At 35.4% G+C, this 18,873-nt stretch overlaps 1 protein-coding gene across 2 annotated transcripts in view; it reads left to right on the top strand.

Annotated features, from left to right (window-relative positions):
* ZCCHC4 (zinc finger CCHC-type containing 4) overlaps positions 1 to 18,873 on the top strand; it is a 41,957-nt gene that overhangs the window by 21,411 nt on the left and 1,673 nt on the right. Inside the window, exons 6-12 of one of the 2 annotated variants that reach the window (XM_010991057.3) lie at positions 2,551 to 2,623; positions 6,441 to 6,591; positions 8,284 to 8,384; positions 13,945 to 14,066; positions 14,319 to 14,394; positions 16,110 to 16,161; positions 16,661 to 16,805. In XM_010991057.3, the coding sequence (XP_010989359.3) occupies positions 2,551 to 2,623; positions 6,441 to 6,591; positions 8,284 to 8,384; positions 13,945 to 14,066; positions 14,319 to 14,394; positions 16,110 to 16,161; positions 16,661 to 16,805 (720 nt within the window). Of the gene's footprint in view, positions 1 to 2,550; positions 2,624 to 6,440; positions 6,592 to 8,283; positions 8,385 to 11,361; positions 14,067 to 14,318; positions 14,395 to 16,109; positions 16,162 to 16,660; positions 16,806 to 18,873 lie in introns of those variants that run through there. The other variant, XR_004131672.2, reaches the window with a different exon arrangement.

Below are 18,873 nucleotides of genomic sequence, written 5' to 3'. Positions count from 1 at the left end.
AGCATGAAAGATGTGAAACTGTTTGGTAAACTATCATCCAAATAAAGTTATATCAAAAAAATGAATTTCTTAGGTTCATTTCATGAACTAATTTTATTCAGCTCTTGATTACATTTCCTGTGTGTAGAACATGTTTCACACTTGGAAACTGACTCTCATTTAAGGAGAATGAATGGCCAAATTAAATGAATGTCCTTTTGAGCAGTTTTCAAGTGCATGCATTTCTGATTGGTTTTGTTTGCCTTATTCATTGGAGAGAATAATTCTTTGTGGCTGACTTCATTTTAAGAGGATAATGTTGAGTGATTTTTCATAATTTAAATATGAATAATTTTGCTATCTTGTTTGTGTTTGATGGAAACTTAGCTGAAATCTTGGCTTTTTTTTTTTCTCTCTGGCTATGCCCGCTGCTGCCCAGAACGTTGGACAGGTGTGCTGTGATGAATTTTATGTAAATAAAATTTTTATTTTTAATTAAAAAAAATGACTATTGTGTCGTGAAGCAGTGAAAAAATGGAGGAGGGTGGAAATATCTTTAAAAAGGAATTATATTTTCCTTGCTCGCACAAAGCAATGCAAGAGATAAGAACACCCTCAAATGATAGTTGATCCACAACTGTAGTCGTATTGATATATATATAAATTAAATAATTGATATAGATATATTATCAGCTATTTAGAATTTTGTTAAATAGGAACACTTTTGTTTATTAATGATAATTGACATTGTCCCACAGTTTTTGGAATGTTCCTTAGATCACAGTATATAGTTTAAATATTTTTCAGTTATCTAAACTTTCTGTTTATTTCTTTAGTGCACATTTATATTTTATGAAATCAGCAGGTGTACTAGCAGTACCTTAAATGATATTAAGGGATAGTGTACTGAGAATGGCAAACAGCTGTTCTTCCATCTCCACAGAACAAGAAGAAATGGATTTAGATTATAGGAGGAGAAACATAATTCTCTAATATTAGAGACATTAAGACATAAATCTTTATAGCTGGTGTTTATTAAAATAATACCTCACATTTCAGTATAAGCTATGCAACCGACATTGTATTAAGCACTTTACGTACATTATCTTATTTATTCTTACCAAATCCTGTGAGGTAGAAACTATTATTTTTCCTATTTTGTAGATGAAGAAACTGAGGCTCAGACAGGTTAAATAACTTACTAGGGTTATACAGCTAATAAGTGAAGCGACCCAGAGTTTGAAACCAGACCGCCTGACTGTAGCGCCTGTGCTATTAGCCACAGCGTAACAGGACAGGGATAAACTAGGCTTGTCCACCACGTTAAGTAGTCAGCATGGCTGGTGACTCAGTTGTGGACAGTAATGAGTAACTGCAAGTAGAAGTAGCAGCAGAGAAGTGCCGCTGTCATGATTTGGTTGAAGAAGTTGTGTACGGAAGGATGTGTCCCTGATTTTTTTCTGTCTTTCCACTAGATTATGAATTCTGTAGAGGATGATGTGGTTCATATATGAATTGTTTATGACAAAATAATGGAAGTTCAAAATCCTATTGAGATAAAAGGGGTTTCTATATTAGACCAAAAGCTCAGAAATCAGCAAGAAAAACATTAAGGCCCAAAGACATAAATGGGGAAAACAGAGACAGACAGTACCAATACAATTAAGGGATAAAGAAAATTCAGTCTTGTAAGAAATCAAATAAATGCAAATTTAATGCATAATGTGGTATGAATTTTGCCTAGTAAATTAGCAAAAATTTATAAAATGTTAATACCCAAAGCTGGCACTCTCATTCATTACTGATTGCATTTTTAAGTAGCATGTTAGAAGAATAAAATGATCCAATCAGTAAATAAATATCCGCTTTCCTGGCACTAATTCAGTAAATATGAAATGCATATACTTCTTTTTCTTACATATTAAGAAGCATATTTTATTAAGCTAATGTGCAGCAGATAAGAAAAACTCTGTATTAAATACCCTTTTTTTTAACCACAGAAGAAAATAATTAACGGCTCTTGAGCAGAAATGTTGATTCAGTATTTTCCTCAAAATTATTAACTATGAGAGATGTATTTTAATTGCCAACCCATCTCAAGCTTAACGTGCTTAATAATCTGTCAGGCATATGATTATTTATGTATGATCTTCTGGTTCTTAGGAACTTGTGTATTTTTTATATATATGAGTATTCCGTAGTTTTGCCACTGGCTTATTAAACTTGGGACTATAAATTAAGTTATTCATCCACTATTACTGCCTTTTTTTTTTTTTTTTTTTTTTGGTGTGGGTAGGTAATTAGGTTTATTTTGTTTTTCGTGGAGATACTGGGGATTGAACCCAGGACCTTGTGCATGCTAAGCATGCGCTCTACCACTGAGCTATACCCTTTCTGCCTTATTACTGACTTCTTAAGATTTGGGGAAAGTATTCTTTATTTCAGATAACTAAAGGATGATGAAATTGATTTCATTAAAAGTGTGATTTCATAGCTTTAAAATTTAGTTTATATTTATCTACTGCATAGCTATGACTGGACAAGTAACTACAGTAATAAATTATTTTACAGGTATTCACAGTTTTATATGGAAGATAGTTTTTGCCATTATAACATGTTTAACCATCACTTCTTTGATGGAAAGGTAAGAATTATGACCGTTTTCTCTCTTTTTTTATTGTGTTTCCTTCATTGTTTTTCTGGAATCCCTGAAGAACAAATGGTGGCTGTCCCACCATCTATCAATATTTATTTTTGTTTATTCACTGAGTGTGTATGGAGCATCTATAGGTGGTCAATGTTATTCATCTTTCATGACTTTTCACTGCTTTTGGGTAGAGACCCACTTTCTCACCAAGGCCCACATAGCTTTGTGTGATATGATCTCTGCCACTGTCCAGCCTGTCCTCTCCCCATTCCTGCTTTGTTGTTTGTTTTCAGGACATAGGACATTCATCTCTAACTGGCCTTTCTAACAAAGGGTTTTTTTTGCCCATGCTGTTCCCTCCACCTTCCATTCTCTCTTTGCCTTGTTCATTTCACTTCATTCTTCAGAACCCTGTTCCAAGTCACTTTCTCCAGCCTCCTCTGACCATCAGACAAGGTCAAGTTCTCCTTTGTAGATTTGTGAAACTGTAATTAAATAATTTTGTGGTTAGTTTGCTGACTGCCTTTCTGATAAATTTCATGTCCCAGTTAAGGGGATTTATGGTTTTATTAAATTAATCCTTTAAAAAATAGACAGTGTCAAGAGTGAACCCCAGTCTATGAGCTCTGGGTGATAATGATGTATCAGTGTATAAGTTCATCACTTTTAGCAAATGTCCCACTCTGGTGGGGGATGTTGATATGGGGGAGGTTATCCATTTGTTGGGCAGGGGTTATGTGGGATGTCTCTGTACCTTCCTCTCAGTTTTGCTATAAACTTAAAACTGCTCTAAAAAAAAATCTTTGAAAAAAGAGTAGCTGGAAAAAAAAACTTCTTTCAATATGATGTTAATAGTGTCATTGTGAATAAACAACATAACAAAACTGATATTTCTACTCCTAATTTGAGCTCTTTGTCAGTCCTATTACAAAGTAAAATCTGTAACCAACCAAGTAATCACACCTGGCAGGAGGTTGGCCAAAAATATTTGAAAGTATCAAGATTACTTGAAGCATGTCCATACATATATGCATATATACCAATTTTTAAAGAATTGTGAACCACGCTTAAGTATATATTGTGCTTTAAGATATTGGCTAATGATAGAATGAAAACCAAGCAAGGCTAAAAAACTAAGTCTAAATTGTTGGTTGAGATTGAAAAATGAGTCTTCTGATTTAGTAAGTGTAGCCAGTAATGTACTCCTTCCATCCATCAGTTTAGCATTTGGATACATACTTTTCAGCAGTGAATGCCGTAAAAACTAAGTATTGAATTAATTAGCAGTTAGAATTAGATTTATCTCACTATTTCCCAAATGGGCTTCTGTGGTTGATAATCACCACGACTTGAGAACTGGTTAGATGAGCGTGAAGGAGGCCAAGGAGCTGAAAAATCCCTTGACAGCAAATGATGAGGGGTTAATCACCTCGGACAGTGACGGTGGGAAAAAGAGGAAAGACGTGGATTCTGAAGGCATTTCACAGATGGAAACAAAAAGACTTGGAGTAATCACTGTGTGTACACCTGACACTAATATATGTCATATGTCATACATCAATTAAAAAAAAAGACTTGGTGATAAGTGTGCCGGAAGAGAAGTCAAAGATAACTTGGGGGCGTGGCCTGGATTCATCTTTCATTCTTCAGAACGGAGTAGGGACGTTTGGAAGGGAGGTTTGTAAATGTTGGGTTTGTGGGGCTGGCAGAATATCAACATGCACGTGTCCAGTGTAGCCTCTTGAAACTGTGGGGCCTTGAACTGAGGGGTGCAGTTGGTGCTGGGACACAAATGAGGAAGTAACTGAGTTTATATTATTGCTTGATGCTGCAGTAATGGGTCAGGTATTTGTTTTTAATACTGTACAATGATTTTGAACAATAACAAGAGTAAAAATACATTTAAATAACTAACAGTTGGCTAGCAATTTCATATATTCTAAGAAAGTAACATATAAATGACCTTTTTCTATGAAATTCTGTGTAACTTTTATTGAGAATTTATAGGTTTCTAGAATAAATGGTTGGAATAAGGTGCCACGACTGAGTTCCACGTACTGTTTCCCAGAAGGAAATAGTCATCCAGCCCAGGCTCTCCTTTGTCTATTTTTTAGGGGCAGTCTCTAAATAGCACTGCCGCGGTAGAAAATGACCTACAGAAAACTATCGTTTTAGTGATTTTACTATCAGCCCTTTTTCTCTCTACTTCCTGAGTCAAGGTTCTCAGTAGAGATTACCATCTACCAATCAATCACTGAAGTATTTAAGTATCTACTAGGCACATTTGAAGGTATAGGAGCCTTTGAGGTACCAGGCGCCTTTGAGGATTTAGCCTCTGCCACTACACTCTTTACAGTCCACTGGATTAAAAAGCAGGGGTTTTCTGCACAGGACTTTTTTTCATAGCAAATAATACAGTCTTTCAGGTAATAAAAAATGCCACATGACTTAATGGTAAAGGTGGTTAAGGTGTGTAGAGATGGTGGCTATTTAAGATACCAAGCACTTTTTTCATAGTAACTGAGATGAAGAAAACAGTTAAGTTACTGTCAATACTGGTGGCATAAGCAAGCATCTGTTTCTCATAAGTGGTCAGCATGAGGACCCCAGCACTCAGGATGGGACCCTCCGCCATTGATTCTTACCTGGAAAAGATATTCTGTAATGTTTTATAAATTTGGTTAAGAGTTCAGGCCTTGCTTACTTATTTATTTTCTTTTTTCTACTTCTAACTCTAAGGAATTTGAAGGTTTTTCAATAACATCATCTGTACTTTTAGTCCTTGTTCGTGTAGGCAGGTTAAGGAAGTGCCGGGCAGCACTTGAAAAATGATTAACCTTCTTGACACCATCCTTCGCTGTAGGACTTCCAGCAGGAAGTTAATAAAGACTTTCCTAGAGAAAAGGGATTAGGATGTTATTTATGATTTATCCTTTCATCAACTGGATCTTTTAAGTTGATTTACTACTAGAACAATATATTTTTATTATAAAGTACATGCAGGTCTTTTAAAGTTTTGATGCTATTAAGCTTTAAAATCTTATGCCATTTTGTATACCGTAGGGTTGATTTGCTTATATAGATAAGTACTTGAAAGCAACTACAAAATCAGTCAATACTGGAGCTAGTATTATAGCTCTGTCTCTTACTGATTTCTCCCAAAGCAGAAAGTGATAAATATCCTGGATAGTTTTTAATGTTAACCTTGTAGTTACTAAAAACACTTCAATCAGTTTGTTGGGAAAGTGTGTTAATAGCATGGTCGCATGGCCTGGATAAGCTGTTATTTGTGAACTTTCATTTAGTTACTTTGCATGTTCAAAAATGCCTGACTTTTACCTGGTACCCCAAAACGTGTGCATGTTTAACTGGTAATTTGTAGCTCTTATTAAACAGAACTTATGGTGGTGGACAAACCAGATAGGAAAAAATATGTCTTATTTGTCATTGTGTCTCCAGTGTTCAGCACAGCCCCTGTTTCTGTTTATTGAATTGAATTTAGCATTTTAGATAGTCTTCATGGGTAATGAGTTTCTCTTTTTTAGGTTACTAAATTTAGTTTGCTAATTTAACCATTTGAAATGTGTAGTCCTCTGATAGTGATGGTGTTTGAATTTGCAATTCTAAAAACCCACTTATCATGGAACCCAAAGATAAAATCTTATGGGGGCTGAATGAGAGAGGCTTTGGGATGTCACTGAGGGACTCTGGGTGAAGTTTCAGTGTGAAGTGTGAACCTAATGCATTCTCCTCCGAATAGGATGAAGTGCCTTCCTCTAGTCCTAATTTAGAAATGAATTTTTATTTGTTCCAGGCTGCCCTTGAAGTATGCAGAACATTTTTACAGGAAGATAAAGGTGAAGGAGTCATTATGGTGACAGATCCTCCTTTTGGTGGCTTGGTTGAACCTCTGGCTGTTACATTCAAGAAGTTAATTGCTATGTGGAAAGAAGGTCAAAGCCAAGGTGTATAATTTATTACTTACTGCAAAATAAACATGTATCTATGTATCTGCTTCCTGTCAAATATTAGCAGAGCTCAGTGAATCAGAGCACTGATAAAATATAGTATGTCTTAGGTTCTCTTCTTTTTAAAAAATAGGCTTATTTGATGATGTGGCAAACTTTATCATCATGGTACACTTCATATTATTCTAATCATGTTTTCTTAAAATGGCTCATAGGTAAAATACTTGTTTTTGGTGGGCATATGAAGAATAATAGTGAACTGTTGACATTTATTCAATATTTACTGAATGACCACTATGTTCCAGGTACGGTTTAGGTGCTGGGAATGGAGTAGTGAACAAGACAGACACTCATCTCTGCTCTCATGGGCCTTATATTCCCTCTTCCTTAAGTCTTACCCAGAACTCAAAGAGGACACCCAGCTTCTGGGCCACAGCTCTAAACTGTGCCAAGATTTGTGTGGGAAGGTTGCACGTCTGGGAACCTAACAGTGGTTATCAGTGACACGTGGATACCTGACCTTAGAAGTGGGTTAATGACTGGGGGATATTCAGTTTAAAGTGGCTTAGGACTTCGAAGTATTTTATGTAATTATCTAATTAGTCGGTACGATCATTTTTTAGCTTCTAGTTTGCAAGTTAATAAATTGTAAGATTGTCAGGAATTTGTGATCAAGCTTCTCCATTAATTGTGCCACATAAACAGTGTGCTTTGGGACAGAATGCAAATGAAATCTAAAACACGACTCGTGGTGTTAAGTATCCCACTTATTTTTGGTTCTGAAGTCTACTTACCAGAGTGGATAAAGTCGTTGTTGGGGAAGCAATAAAGAGCTTTGTGGGCTTGTGTTCAATTTTGCTGCTTATTAGCTGCATGAATTTGAACAAATTGCTTAAATTTTGCATCTTCATTTTCCCCATCTGTAAAATGGGATTACTGTATTACTATCTAACTCCAGGGGTTATTGTAAGGAGATAACATGTAGAAAGTGCCTAGCATTGTGCTCAGTCTATTCCAGGTGCTGTGTTAGTCATAGCTGTGTCCCCTGTCTCTCGTAAAAACTAATTTTGATAAAATTGTTCATAAGAATCTTCCATGATTCAGAAAAGATGGTTTCATCCCTGAAAACTGGTATGATGAGTGGTGGCAGAGCTAGGATTCAGACCTAAAGCCTTCTGCCTTCTGGTCCAGGATTCCTGCCACCACATCATGACCACCTTTGTGTTTCCAAGTGATGCTCATTTTTAATTTCCCACCTTTTTTGTAATATCTTTTTTCTAAATTTTTTTTTGAGGGGGAGGAAATCAGGTTTATTTATTTATTTAATGGAGGTACTGGGGATTGAACCCAGGACCTTGTACATGCTAAGCATGTGCTCTACCACTGAGCTATACCCTCCCCCTAATATCTTTTGCCTTTACCTAGACTATAGTGATATGCATGTAAAGATCACTTCTATATACCCTGTGTTGCTGTGTTTAGGTATAAAAGAACATTTCCATTGACTTTTGGCAGAGGTCAAGTTGTAAATGGCATTCTGGTTAATAGTCTCTCCTTTGTATGATTTAAATGTATTGAAAGGTTATAATTTCTCCCAATACCAGATGTTTTTCAGTTATAGCTATCTAATTTATTTTTTCTCTAATAATAGTCTTTTATTTTCTTTTCTCTTTTTTTGTGATCCATTAGAAAACAATCGCAAAGAACTACCTATATTCTGGATTTTCCCCTATTTTTTTGAATCCCGAATTTGTCAGTTTTTCCCAAGCTTCTGCATGCTGGATTACCAGGTATAGTAAATATTCTGTTTTCTGGCACGGTTGGGAATGGATACTCTGCTTAAATAAATACTCTGATAAGATATCCATCAATTTTAGTAAATGCAAACACTATAAGCTGTATGAAACTCTAAAACTGTATCACATGGAACTTAGTGCAGTGGTTCCTAAAATGTCCATAATCCCTAAGGTGCTTATTAAAAATATAGATTCTTAGGCAAAATAAACCTGCTAAATCAAATCAGGGGATAACGCCCCAAGAAGAAAATATTTTACCAAGCATTCCAGGTGGTTGTGAAGTGCAGCAGGTTTTAGACCAAATGACTTGATCTCTTACCATCACTGGAAAGTTGTGGTGTCCCAGGAGCATCGTTAGGGGTGTGGGTCTTCTCTGTTCGGACGCTGTAGAGAAGTAAGTCGCTTTTTCTGGTGGGTAGAATGTCATGTACGCTTTACTCTGCTGCTCAGAGGATGCACGGAGCTCTAAGGACGAGTGTGCCCACAGTCGTGGGGTGTCAGGGAAGCAGAGATGCTGAGATCTGTCTGTGAGTGTGCGTGTGCTGACTGGCGGCAGACCGACTAGACCTCCTCCTTCACATTCCTGCCGTTCAGCTCCTCTCCTGCTTAATGTCCACTCTCCTGGATTCATTTCCCCAGGTTCTGAGGTTAACCCTGTTCTCACCATCACCACGTGGGGTCACCAAGTGGGCACTGCTTCCTCTTTTGTAACATTTTTGTTACCATTCAGTTGGTCCCAGAGTAGGGGTAAAACCCTTTTTGTACAGTATCTGGGACACTAAAATTAGGAAACACACTGTCTGTCCCTCAGAAGACTGTTTCATCCACATTTAGAGGTGAGTTTTCACTGTGGTCAAGAGTTTGAAATGACGAGGAGGCAAAAGAAGCAGATCCAGAATAAAGCAGATGAGGGAGATTAACGTGGAGTAACCTATTACCGTTTGCTAAGGCAACCTGTGTTACTAGGAAAGAACTTTTGGAAATATTGGAGTTTTAGTTTTGAGACTAGTTCCAAGGTCCAAGCTTATTGAAAATAATTATATAATTCAGTGCATTGGTGAAAAAGATTCTAATTAGGCCATGTGTATCAGGATGAAAACAGCAGCCTTTTCAATACAGAGAAAGCCAAACTTTGAAAAGAAAAATTAGAATAAAACCTATAAAACAAAACAAATCTTTGTTTTTCAAGATTCCTACTAAAGAGAAGGACACTACGGCCCATTTTGTGCTCAGTTGGAGAAACGGATTTTGCTGTGTCTCCTAGGATATATATGAACCTTATTTGTGCCTCCCCTTTGATGACTTTTCTACTATTTTTTTTTTGAAAATTTCTCTGGACTCATTACTATTATCTTTTCTGAGCCTTTTGCATTCTTTTCTTTCTTTTGTTACTTTAACTTCATTTTGTGGTAATTTTTTTCCTTTTATATTTATTTCCTTTCATCAAATAAAAAAAGTGACAGTCTCCTCTCCTCCTGCACTGATCTTTTTCCCCAGACCTCAGTTAGGCCTTCTTTCTGACATTGCCTGAGATGATTATAAGCCCCCATGCCACAATACAGTGAAAAAAAAAAAGCCAAAGTCACTAAATCTCTTTTGGGAAATACTTTTCAGGTAAGAGGAAGGCAGAGATACTACAAATCTTCATAAAATACAAATCCTGTAGACTCTTCAGTGATAAAGTACTTGATAAGTACAGAATAAAATAGTTATCAAAGTGCTAGAAAACCAAGAGTTTTATTAAGGGTGGATTAGAAAGGAAGGGTGTGATAATGAAAAGAAATTCTGATTTAGAATCAGAAGAAGTTTGAGTCCTGACACTGCCTTTTAGAAGCTATTTAATCTTGAGGGAAGTCACTTTATCTTTCTAGGTCTCTGTTTCCTTACCTATAAAATAAAATGATTGAACCAGAAAAGGGATGGCAGATAAGTTTCACTTTTACAGCTAAGCCTGATAAATTGGTAATGACTTTCTGGAGAATTTGTTGAGAACCCCAGGTTCAGTGGCAGAGAGTAGTGTGATTGGTTAGTGATGTCTGCCAGAGGGTCAGGGTCAGGGTCAGGGAATGGTGGCATTCAGGTCCTGTATTTACCATATCTGAACTAGCTCATCATTTCTCTTCCACCTTGAACACACTATGATCTCTTGTTTCTACTTAATCTGGGCCATTTATCTGGATTGTTAAAACTAGAGGTCTTTGCTTTTTTTTTTTTTTTAAATCTATCTTTTAACAAATCATCCTGTTTAGAAAACATTTTTGAGGCTGGTTTCATTTTCAGAAATGAAGATATTTTGACAAGAATTTCTGAGAAATGATCGTAAATTATAAGATGACAAGTGAAATTCTCAAAACTCAGTGTATAATAAACATTTAATAAACATAAAACAATGATTTGAAGTAACAAGAGGAATAACACACACATTTATGTATGTGTGTGTATATGCATATATGATATTTAAAATAAGAGGTTACATGGGATATGGGGAATGTGACTAAAAGACCTTATTGCTATGGTAGAAGTTGGTCGATGGAGCTGAAAAGTTCACTTGGGATCTTTTGAATATACTGAAATTAAACAGAATACAATGTAGGTAGTTATGAAAATACAAGTATGTACTCTCTTTTATTTAATCTTTGCTTCCCAGCATGATACCTGGAGCATAGTAGGCGCAGAATAAATGTTTGTTGGCTTGAATGTCTTGGTTTCCATATAACTAGTTTCAGTCTCGTGTTGCAGAAGTAATTTGCGTATAGATAAAATTAAAAGTTAGGAATTGCAGAGATTTTGTGCTTTCCCTCATTTCTATACAGTACTTCATCACATTAATCAGTTCCATGGGAGAAATTTTCTATTTGAAAATGCTTCTCATCATCATCGTGAGTGAAATGTCAGGGATAATGATGGGAAAATGGTGTATCAGCTCTACCACTAGTGATATGCAATTTGCAAAATTGTGTTTGCTTTACAGCACTTCCATAGGAGGTTTATTTGTGTGGATGAAGCTATGAAATATGGATGCATGTTAGAGGTACATTAATTTACCCTAGCAGCATGCATTTTACATACCATATGTTTATAGTTAATTAGCACAACAAACCCACATTTAAAAATAATAATAATCTCAATTAGGTTATGCAAAATCAAGTAATCAACCACCTTCCTGACACATGCATTCTCTGACTCCTTGGGTAACCATAAAGAAACTGTTCTTTTTTTTCCCCCTCTCTTCCATCTGCTATCTATTATATTGCATGGAATATTCCATTTACTAAAAATCTTTCTAAGATACTCTTTTCCAGCATTTGAAAATCTTTATAAGATTCTCTCGGGAAGAATTTTTTTCTTATGACACTCATAAATGTTCAAAATATCTTTGTTAAATTTAATAAGGTGCTATATATTTACTGAGTACATAGAGGGGGTGCATTAGGGAAAATTATGAATTTGTCATTTTAAAAGAAAACTACTTAAGGCACTATTTTAAAGGTGATTTTGTAGTAAAATCTACTTTTGTATCTTAGCCTGTAATAGGTAACATATATTCATAGAATTTTAAATTTGGAAAGAAGCATAGAGGTAACGTAGGCTAACTTCCCAGTGTAATAATCCTCTCCACTAAATTCATGACAAGCAGTCACCCAGCCTCACTTGAATGCTTTCAGTGAGCAAAGTCCTACAGCCTTACAAGGCAACTCAATTTATTTAATAGCTCTAATCGTTAGAAAATTTTCTCATATGGAGATAAAATATGCTCCCTATTAACTTCTAACCATTGGACCTACTTCTATTTTCCGAAGCAATAAAAGAGTAAGTCTAATTTCTATTCCACGTGACACGCTTTCTGTTATCAAATAGCCATCAGATCCTCCCTGTCTTCTCTTTTCTGAATAAACACTCCCAATCTGTTAAACTATCAATCCTTTTTATTCCCATTACTTTCAATAGAAATGAACTGGTTTTATTAATGATTCTCTTAAAATGTAGCAACTGAATGCAAGGCTTCGGATGTGCTCTAACCTCCTCTCCTCTCCGCGTTCTGATGCTACACTTCTGTGTAAGCACTGAGCTGTTACATCGCTATGCTAGACTGCGGACTCACCATGCCGACCTGTGCGTGTTCATTGTGCAGAACATCCTCGGAGTTTTTTCCCCACTGCTGAAGCTTATTAATGAGTCTTCCTAAATTTGTTCACCTGTAAATCTAGCAGGCATTGGCATGGCCATTGGGAGAGCTTCGGAATCTCCCATTCAAGTCCTCTCTTTCCATTGCCACCAAATCCTTACATTTTTGTAGTTCTCTCATGAAATAGCTAGCTTGCAAGCCAGTTCTGTTGTAAATTCTTAAGAGTAATCTGATTTAGAATCCAAACAATTCATAACAACTTACTGGAAAGTTGGGATCTATCTGTATTAACCTTATAAAAATCTCATGATAGTCCTGTGTGTAATTAAATCAGTGGTGCTCAAACTTTAGTGTGCCAGGAGGGCTTGTTAAAAATACAGGTTGCTGGGCCCCGCCCCCAGAGTTTCTGTGTTCTTAGGCCCTAGGTGGGGCAAGAATTTGCATTTCCAACAAGATCCCAGGTAATGCTGGTGTTGCTGATTCAGGCACCACACTGTGAGAATTAGTGATCTGAAGGAAGACGGACTTAGTGGCCAGATGGGTTCATAGCAGGTTGAAAACCAGATTGAGACTGTGTGTAGATGATAGGGTGGGAAAGGAGACGGGAGCAAGAAGCTAGTAGAAATCATGCTTGTTGGCTTCATTTTACTTTCCAGATAATCTGCTGAAATGGAAAGTTGAGTTAGGGGTCTTGAGGAGAGAGGTAAACATTTGAAATAGTCATGGTGGGGAGAACAGCTATAGGTTACGAGTCTCCCTCTGCATCTCCATCCTTCCATCTCTACGATGTGCTGGGCCCTGAACTCTGGGCTTTACATACGTTGTCTCATGTAACTTTCACAGCAGCTCTAAGGTAAGTATCAGTAACCTCTTTTTTCCAGGTGAAAATGATGCAAACTTGCCTGAGGTCACATAACAAGTGAGTGACAGAGAGCCCCTGCCTGGCCCCCAAATCTGGCTCTGTTGGAGAGTAATGTTGGAGGGCCAAACTGAGGCTGCACTGAGCCTTGGGGAGCAGAAAACTGACATGCAGTGAATTTCACACACACAAAAATGAGAAGCCCTAACCAAGTTGTCACAGATCTTCAAAGGTGGAGTTTTTTTAAACACCGATAGCTAAAATCTTAATTACATAATAGCCTTTATTGCAGAGTCTATTGCGTTGGATAAAAGATTAGAGTTGTTCTCTTACCTAGGGGTAGCATGAATTTGTCATAACAAATTTTACCTTTTTTATAATGAAATTTGGCTGCCCACAGAGGCCTCTCCAAGGCTGACTATAAACTCTTGCTTTTAAGAATTTCTTATTCAATACTTTGATTTGATTTGTTTCTTGGCATCACTTTGTTCATTTATTGGCTAAAGAGTCTGAACAAATGTTGACTCTTTTGAGAAATGTTTCTTTTTAAATTTTTTTTAACTTTCTAGGTAGATTATGATAATCATGCACTTTATAAACATGGAAAGACAGGACGGAAACAGTCTCCTGTGCGTATTTTCACCAATATTCCACCCAACAAAATAATCCTTCCTATTGAGGAAGGGTACAGGTAAGATCACAGTGGGACCTTGAAATACATAAGTCCCTGAAAATAAAGTTCCATATATCTAACCCCAAAATGCTTTTAATATTGACTCATTTAATTCTTCTGTTACTTTTAAATTTGGCCTATAATGTTATATTGAATTTAATTTGAATTACACCCAATTTTTCTAACAAATCCCTTGTGAACTTTTATCTACTGTGTGAATCTCAATAAGTACATGCAGCTGATTTCTCCACATCTTTACTTTCTCCTTAGATTTTGCTCTCTCTGTCAGCGATACGTTTCTCGAGAGAATCAGCACTGTGAACACTGTAATTCTTGCACATCCAAGGTATAGTTTTCTTTAGAATTAACTCAAATATATTAGTTTTACTCAAATATATCAGTTTTATTTTAGTTTACTAGTTTCATTGCATTTGTTTCCTATTGTTTTGTTAACATTATAACTTGTGTTAATGTATTATTGTTTATTAATTATCCTTTAAAACAATATTTTTTCTCTAATTATAAAGCACAGCAAGCTTTTAAAAATACATAGTTGCCTTCATCATTAACAATTATTTGAGTTATTTTTATACGGTACTGTATGACTGCTAAAATTATTAGTGTTTCAAATAAGGCACTAAATGAGGGCTAAATACTGTTCAGGGCAAAATTAAGATGTTTTCAAATAAGGCATTGAACTATTTGATACCATCACTGTTCTGATGAAGTAATAATTAATAACATGCTCCGTGCACTTTTTATGTGCCAAGCCCTATCCTCAGAGCTGTTCATGGACTAACTTATTTACTCACACAGCCCTGGTAGGTAGGGCTTTTTACAGATGAGGAAGGACCACAGGGGACACACTTCCTAGTCATTTTTTAGGAAGGTGGAATCACCCTCAGGTTACTCTGTTATTTTAACTAAGTCTAGTCAGAAAGAACATGTGAAGTTTAGTTGACTAATAAGCACATAATATTCTCCAAAGAAAAGGCTGTATTTTTATACCTATTGGAAAGTACATTTTTCATAACTTTATAATTTCATTACTGGTTATACTGGTTTTTAACTATTGTAACACATCTGATTATATTTATTTCCAATTGGTTTAGAAATTAATCTGTTATTCTTCATTTAAAAAAAATTATGCCCAGATTTTACAAAGTTCAAATGAGGAAAACAGTTTTATTATTTAGAGATGCACACATAAGTGGTAAAAATAAACAAAAGCAAGGAAGTGACCATCACACAAACCAGGATCGGTGTTTCTCAGTAAGGAAGGAGGAACGCTGGACTGGGAAGGGGCGTGTGGGGAAATGTCTAGGGGCTGATGGTAATCTGTCTCTTGACCTATTGGGTTCATCCATGTTCACTTTATAATACTCATTAAACTGAATATATCTTTTTTTTAAGCATTTTTATTGATTTATAATCATTTTACAATGTTGTGTCAAATTTCAGTGTAGAGCACGATTTTTCAGTATACATTTTTTTCTCTATGAGCTACCATAAGATCTTATGTGTATTTCCCTGTGCTATACAGTATAATCTTGTTTATCTATTCTACAATTTTGAAATCCTGTCTATCCCTTGAATATATCTGTTTCATGCACTTCTCTAAGTATGTTTTATTTCACAGTTTTAAAGTTACCCAAATAGTAACCTGTAATCTCTATCCTTCTAAATTACAATAAGTTCTCAAGTATGAGTGTTACAAAGGATTATGCCAGATAGACACATACAAATTATGAATCATTAATTCTCTTGAAATTTTTCCTCCTTTATGCAAATTGTGTTCCTTGATCTGGAGTGGACTTTAAAGATCATTTAGCTAAATCCCCCAGTTTTAGCATTAAGGAAATTGGGGCCCATCAAGAAGAGATTTGGGTTGAGTGGAGAAATGCATAAATTAAAATCAAAGTATTTAATTGTAAAGCCCAGGAAAGTGAGAAATAAGGAATGAATAATTTACACAGATTTTTAATAAGACATTTTAATTTTTAATTGTGGAACTTGATTTTTAATGACAAATTAAACATACTTTAAAAATTGTTTTTGTAGGATGGCAGGAAATGGAACCATTGCTTTCTCTGCAAAAAGTGTGTGAAGCCTTGTAAGTATTTAAGCTTTAGTGTTTGAGATCTTACGGAAACATTTGTTTTTCTTCAGCTAAACAGGATTTTTATGTAACTATATTTATGAAAGAAAAAATTAATATAGAGACTTGCATTAATTAACTAGCTTTTTAATTTTTACAATTACCAAAACGTATGTGAGAGACATGACTGCTACCCTGTTGCAATGTGGCATTTGGTTTGGTTTATTTTAACAGGGTTTTGTATCATTCAGCTGGTCCCCATTGTTTTGGTGGCTCTAAGCTCAGGACTCACTGAGGAAGGGCTGAATTTGTTCATGAATCAGAAAGAAGTTAGCTGGTTTACATGGGATTCCAACCTTATAACATTGGCCTCTTTGGCCAAATTATAACTAGCTGTGCAAAGCTGTCACAGTATTTGAGGTAAACATTATTCATGCTTCCTTATCATAAAGGTTAATCAAATGAAAAATTATATTAAATGAACCTCTTCTAAAACCTAATTTTTATTTTACAGCTTGGATCCACTGTGACGTTTGCAATCACTGTGCTCTTCCAGATCATTCTTGCGAAGGTCCTAAAGATGGCTGCTTTATTTGTGGTGAATTAGATCATAAACGTAGTACTTGTCCTAACATCTCTACATCTAAGAAAGCGGACAAGTTAGTTGAATTTTTTTGTTTATTAGAAGAAACATTTTCCTTGTGTATTTGTACAGAGCAATCCAAAGAAGTATGCAATAATTGGAGGATTCGGGAGTGCTAAATTAATTGGTGCTTTCCCTATTATGTATTATTTGCATAGATGGGGGAGGGAGGATATGAAGATGAGTCAAAGACCTTAAAATTTTACAGAGAGGACATGAAGATAACCAAAATACAAGGTAGAAAGTGTCTAACTTCCTATATAATATGATTTATATAATACAGTTGTATAATTCGAAGCAAAGTTATACCAATGACAACAGCATACTTAGAAAAACCACTGCTGTTTTCAACTGGGCTAACTTGAATGATTGCACTTTTACCTTTTAAATTAATGGGATGATAGGTACTGTGTCCTCTTGTTTTACTCATGTGAAAACCAGGTATCCAGGTTTAACATTGTATGAAAATTGAGATCAGGATGTAAGTTTTGAGCTATCATATGACTTGTGATGAAGAAAAAACATCTGTTAGTGTTAGGAGTGTCTGATGCTTTAGTAAATACTTATGATTGTGTTAGGATTCTTTTCCATTTATTTGTTTATTTTTGGTTTTTTTGGTCAGTGGAAATTATTTTTTCCATTAAAGCCCAGCCATTTGAATCCTGCCTACTATTTAAAACTGCCTTTTCCATTACTTTTTATCAGATTTACTTTAAATAATTATTTCCACCAAGTAATCCAGGGCAGAAGTGGAATTTTAAAAAATTAATTAAAGAGGTATATTAAAGGCTCAGAAAATATTTTTCCTTATGAATCTTCAGGAATAGAATACAACCCAATAAAGTGTTGGACTGGGTTTGTTGCACTATTTACAGTGTAATTCTGGTTGCAAAAAGGAATTAGTAACATGCTTAGTCTTTGATTCTGTGATCTTGTGACACATGGAAACTGAATTTGCATTTTGGTAATATATTGTAGGCTCTTCATTGGTTGTTAAATAGCCCTGGCTAGTCTATTTGTTAGTAATACATTGTTTTCATTGAGGGAAGTCAGCTAGTATCTTTTAGATTTTTTTCAAGTTTAATTCAAAGAGCAAACCCCTTCGGATGTGGTATACCTGATAATTCTTAAATAGCATTACTTTCTTCTCTCAGAGAAGACGCCTAAACTTCTGTTAACAGTTATCATTAGGTGTTGTTTTCAAAAAAATTTTTTAATGAAATGGACAAGGTAAAATTTTTTCTTTATAATAGTAAAAAATAATTTTAATAGCTTTTTTTTTTAGCATATACGGTGTAAAAGAGCTTTTCATCTTAAGTGTTTTATAGTCTTACGATAATTTGTTTTTCTTTGGTATTAATTTTCTTTTGGTTGTGAACTGGAATGATGCTGGCTCCCTCTTGTGGCTAGAGCTCATTTTATCGGTTATACAAATACATATCCTTTAGAGGACAAATACTAGGTCAGTTTAATTTTAAGGCAAAATAAAACAATTGATTTACTCAGTTTATCACTGTTGAAGGACTTTAGCCATTAAGAGATTATACTTAATTAAATTTGCTAAATAATCACTAACCAGGATATTCTCCTGCTTTTAAAAAATGGCTGGAGGGAAAGGAGATTTAAATAACATGCGCAAAACATTATAAAGGTGACTGTTTTATTTGTTTTATTTTGAACTGATGGGATGCCCCAGACCATAGTGCAGAACCTTAAATATGGAAAAGTATAAAGTTGTCAGGCAAAATTCTGAATACTAGTCATGTGTAGCTGCTAATAATAGCTAATAGTTATTTAATGATTACTACATGCTTAGCATTGTACATACGTGAATAATTCATAGTAGAGTACGTAGTATCGAGGGAATTAGAGCACAAGTCCCTGAATCAAGCTGGTTCTGCTGCTTCCTCACTGGATGATTTCATAGCCTCAGTTTCTTAACCTAAAGAAAACTTGGGGGAAAGAAAGGGAAGGGTGACATCTGCTTTTCCAGCTCCCTGAAGTTGAAGATTGTACCCATTCATTTTTGCATTCCCAACACTCAACATAGATGCTGAGTGAACAGAAAGTGAGGCCTGCGTTTG

This window comes from Camelus dromedarius, chromosome 1 (assembly GCF_036321535.1).
Source record: "Camelus dromedarius isolate mCamDro1 chromosome 1, mCamDro1.pat, whole genome shotgun sequence".
NCBI lineage: Eukaryota > Metazoa > Chordata > Mammalia > Artiodactyla > Camelidae > Camelus > Camelus dromedarius.
Note: the sequence above shows the minus strand (reverse complement) of the source record. Positions and strands in the feature narration are given on the sequence as shown.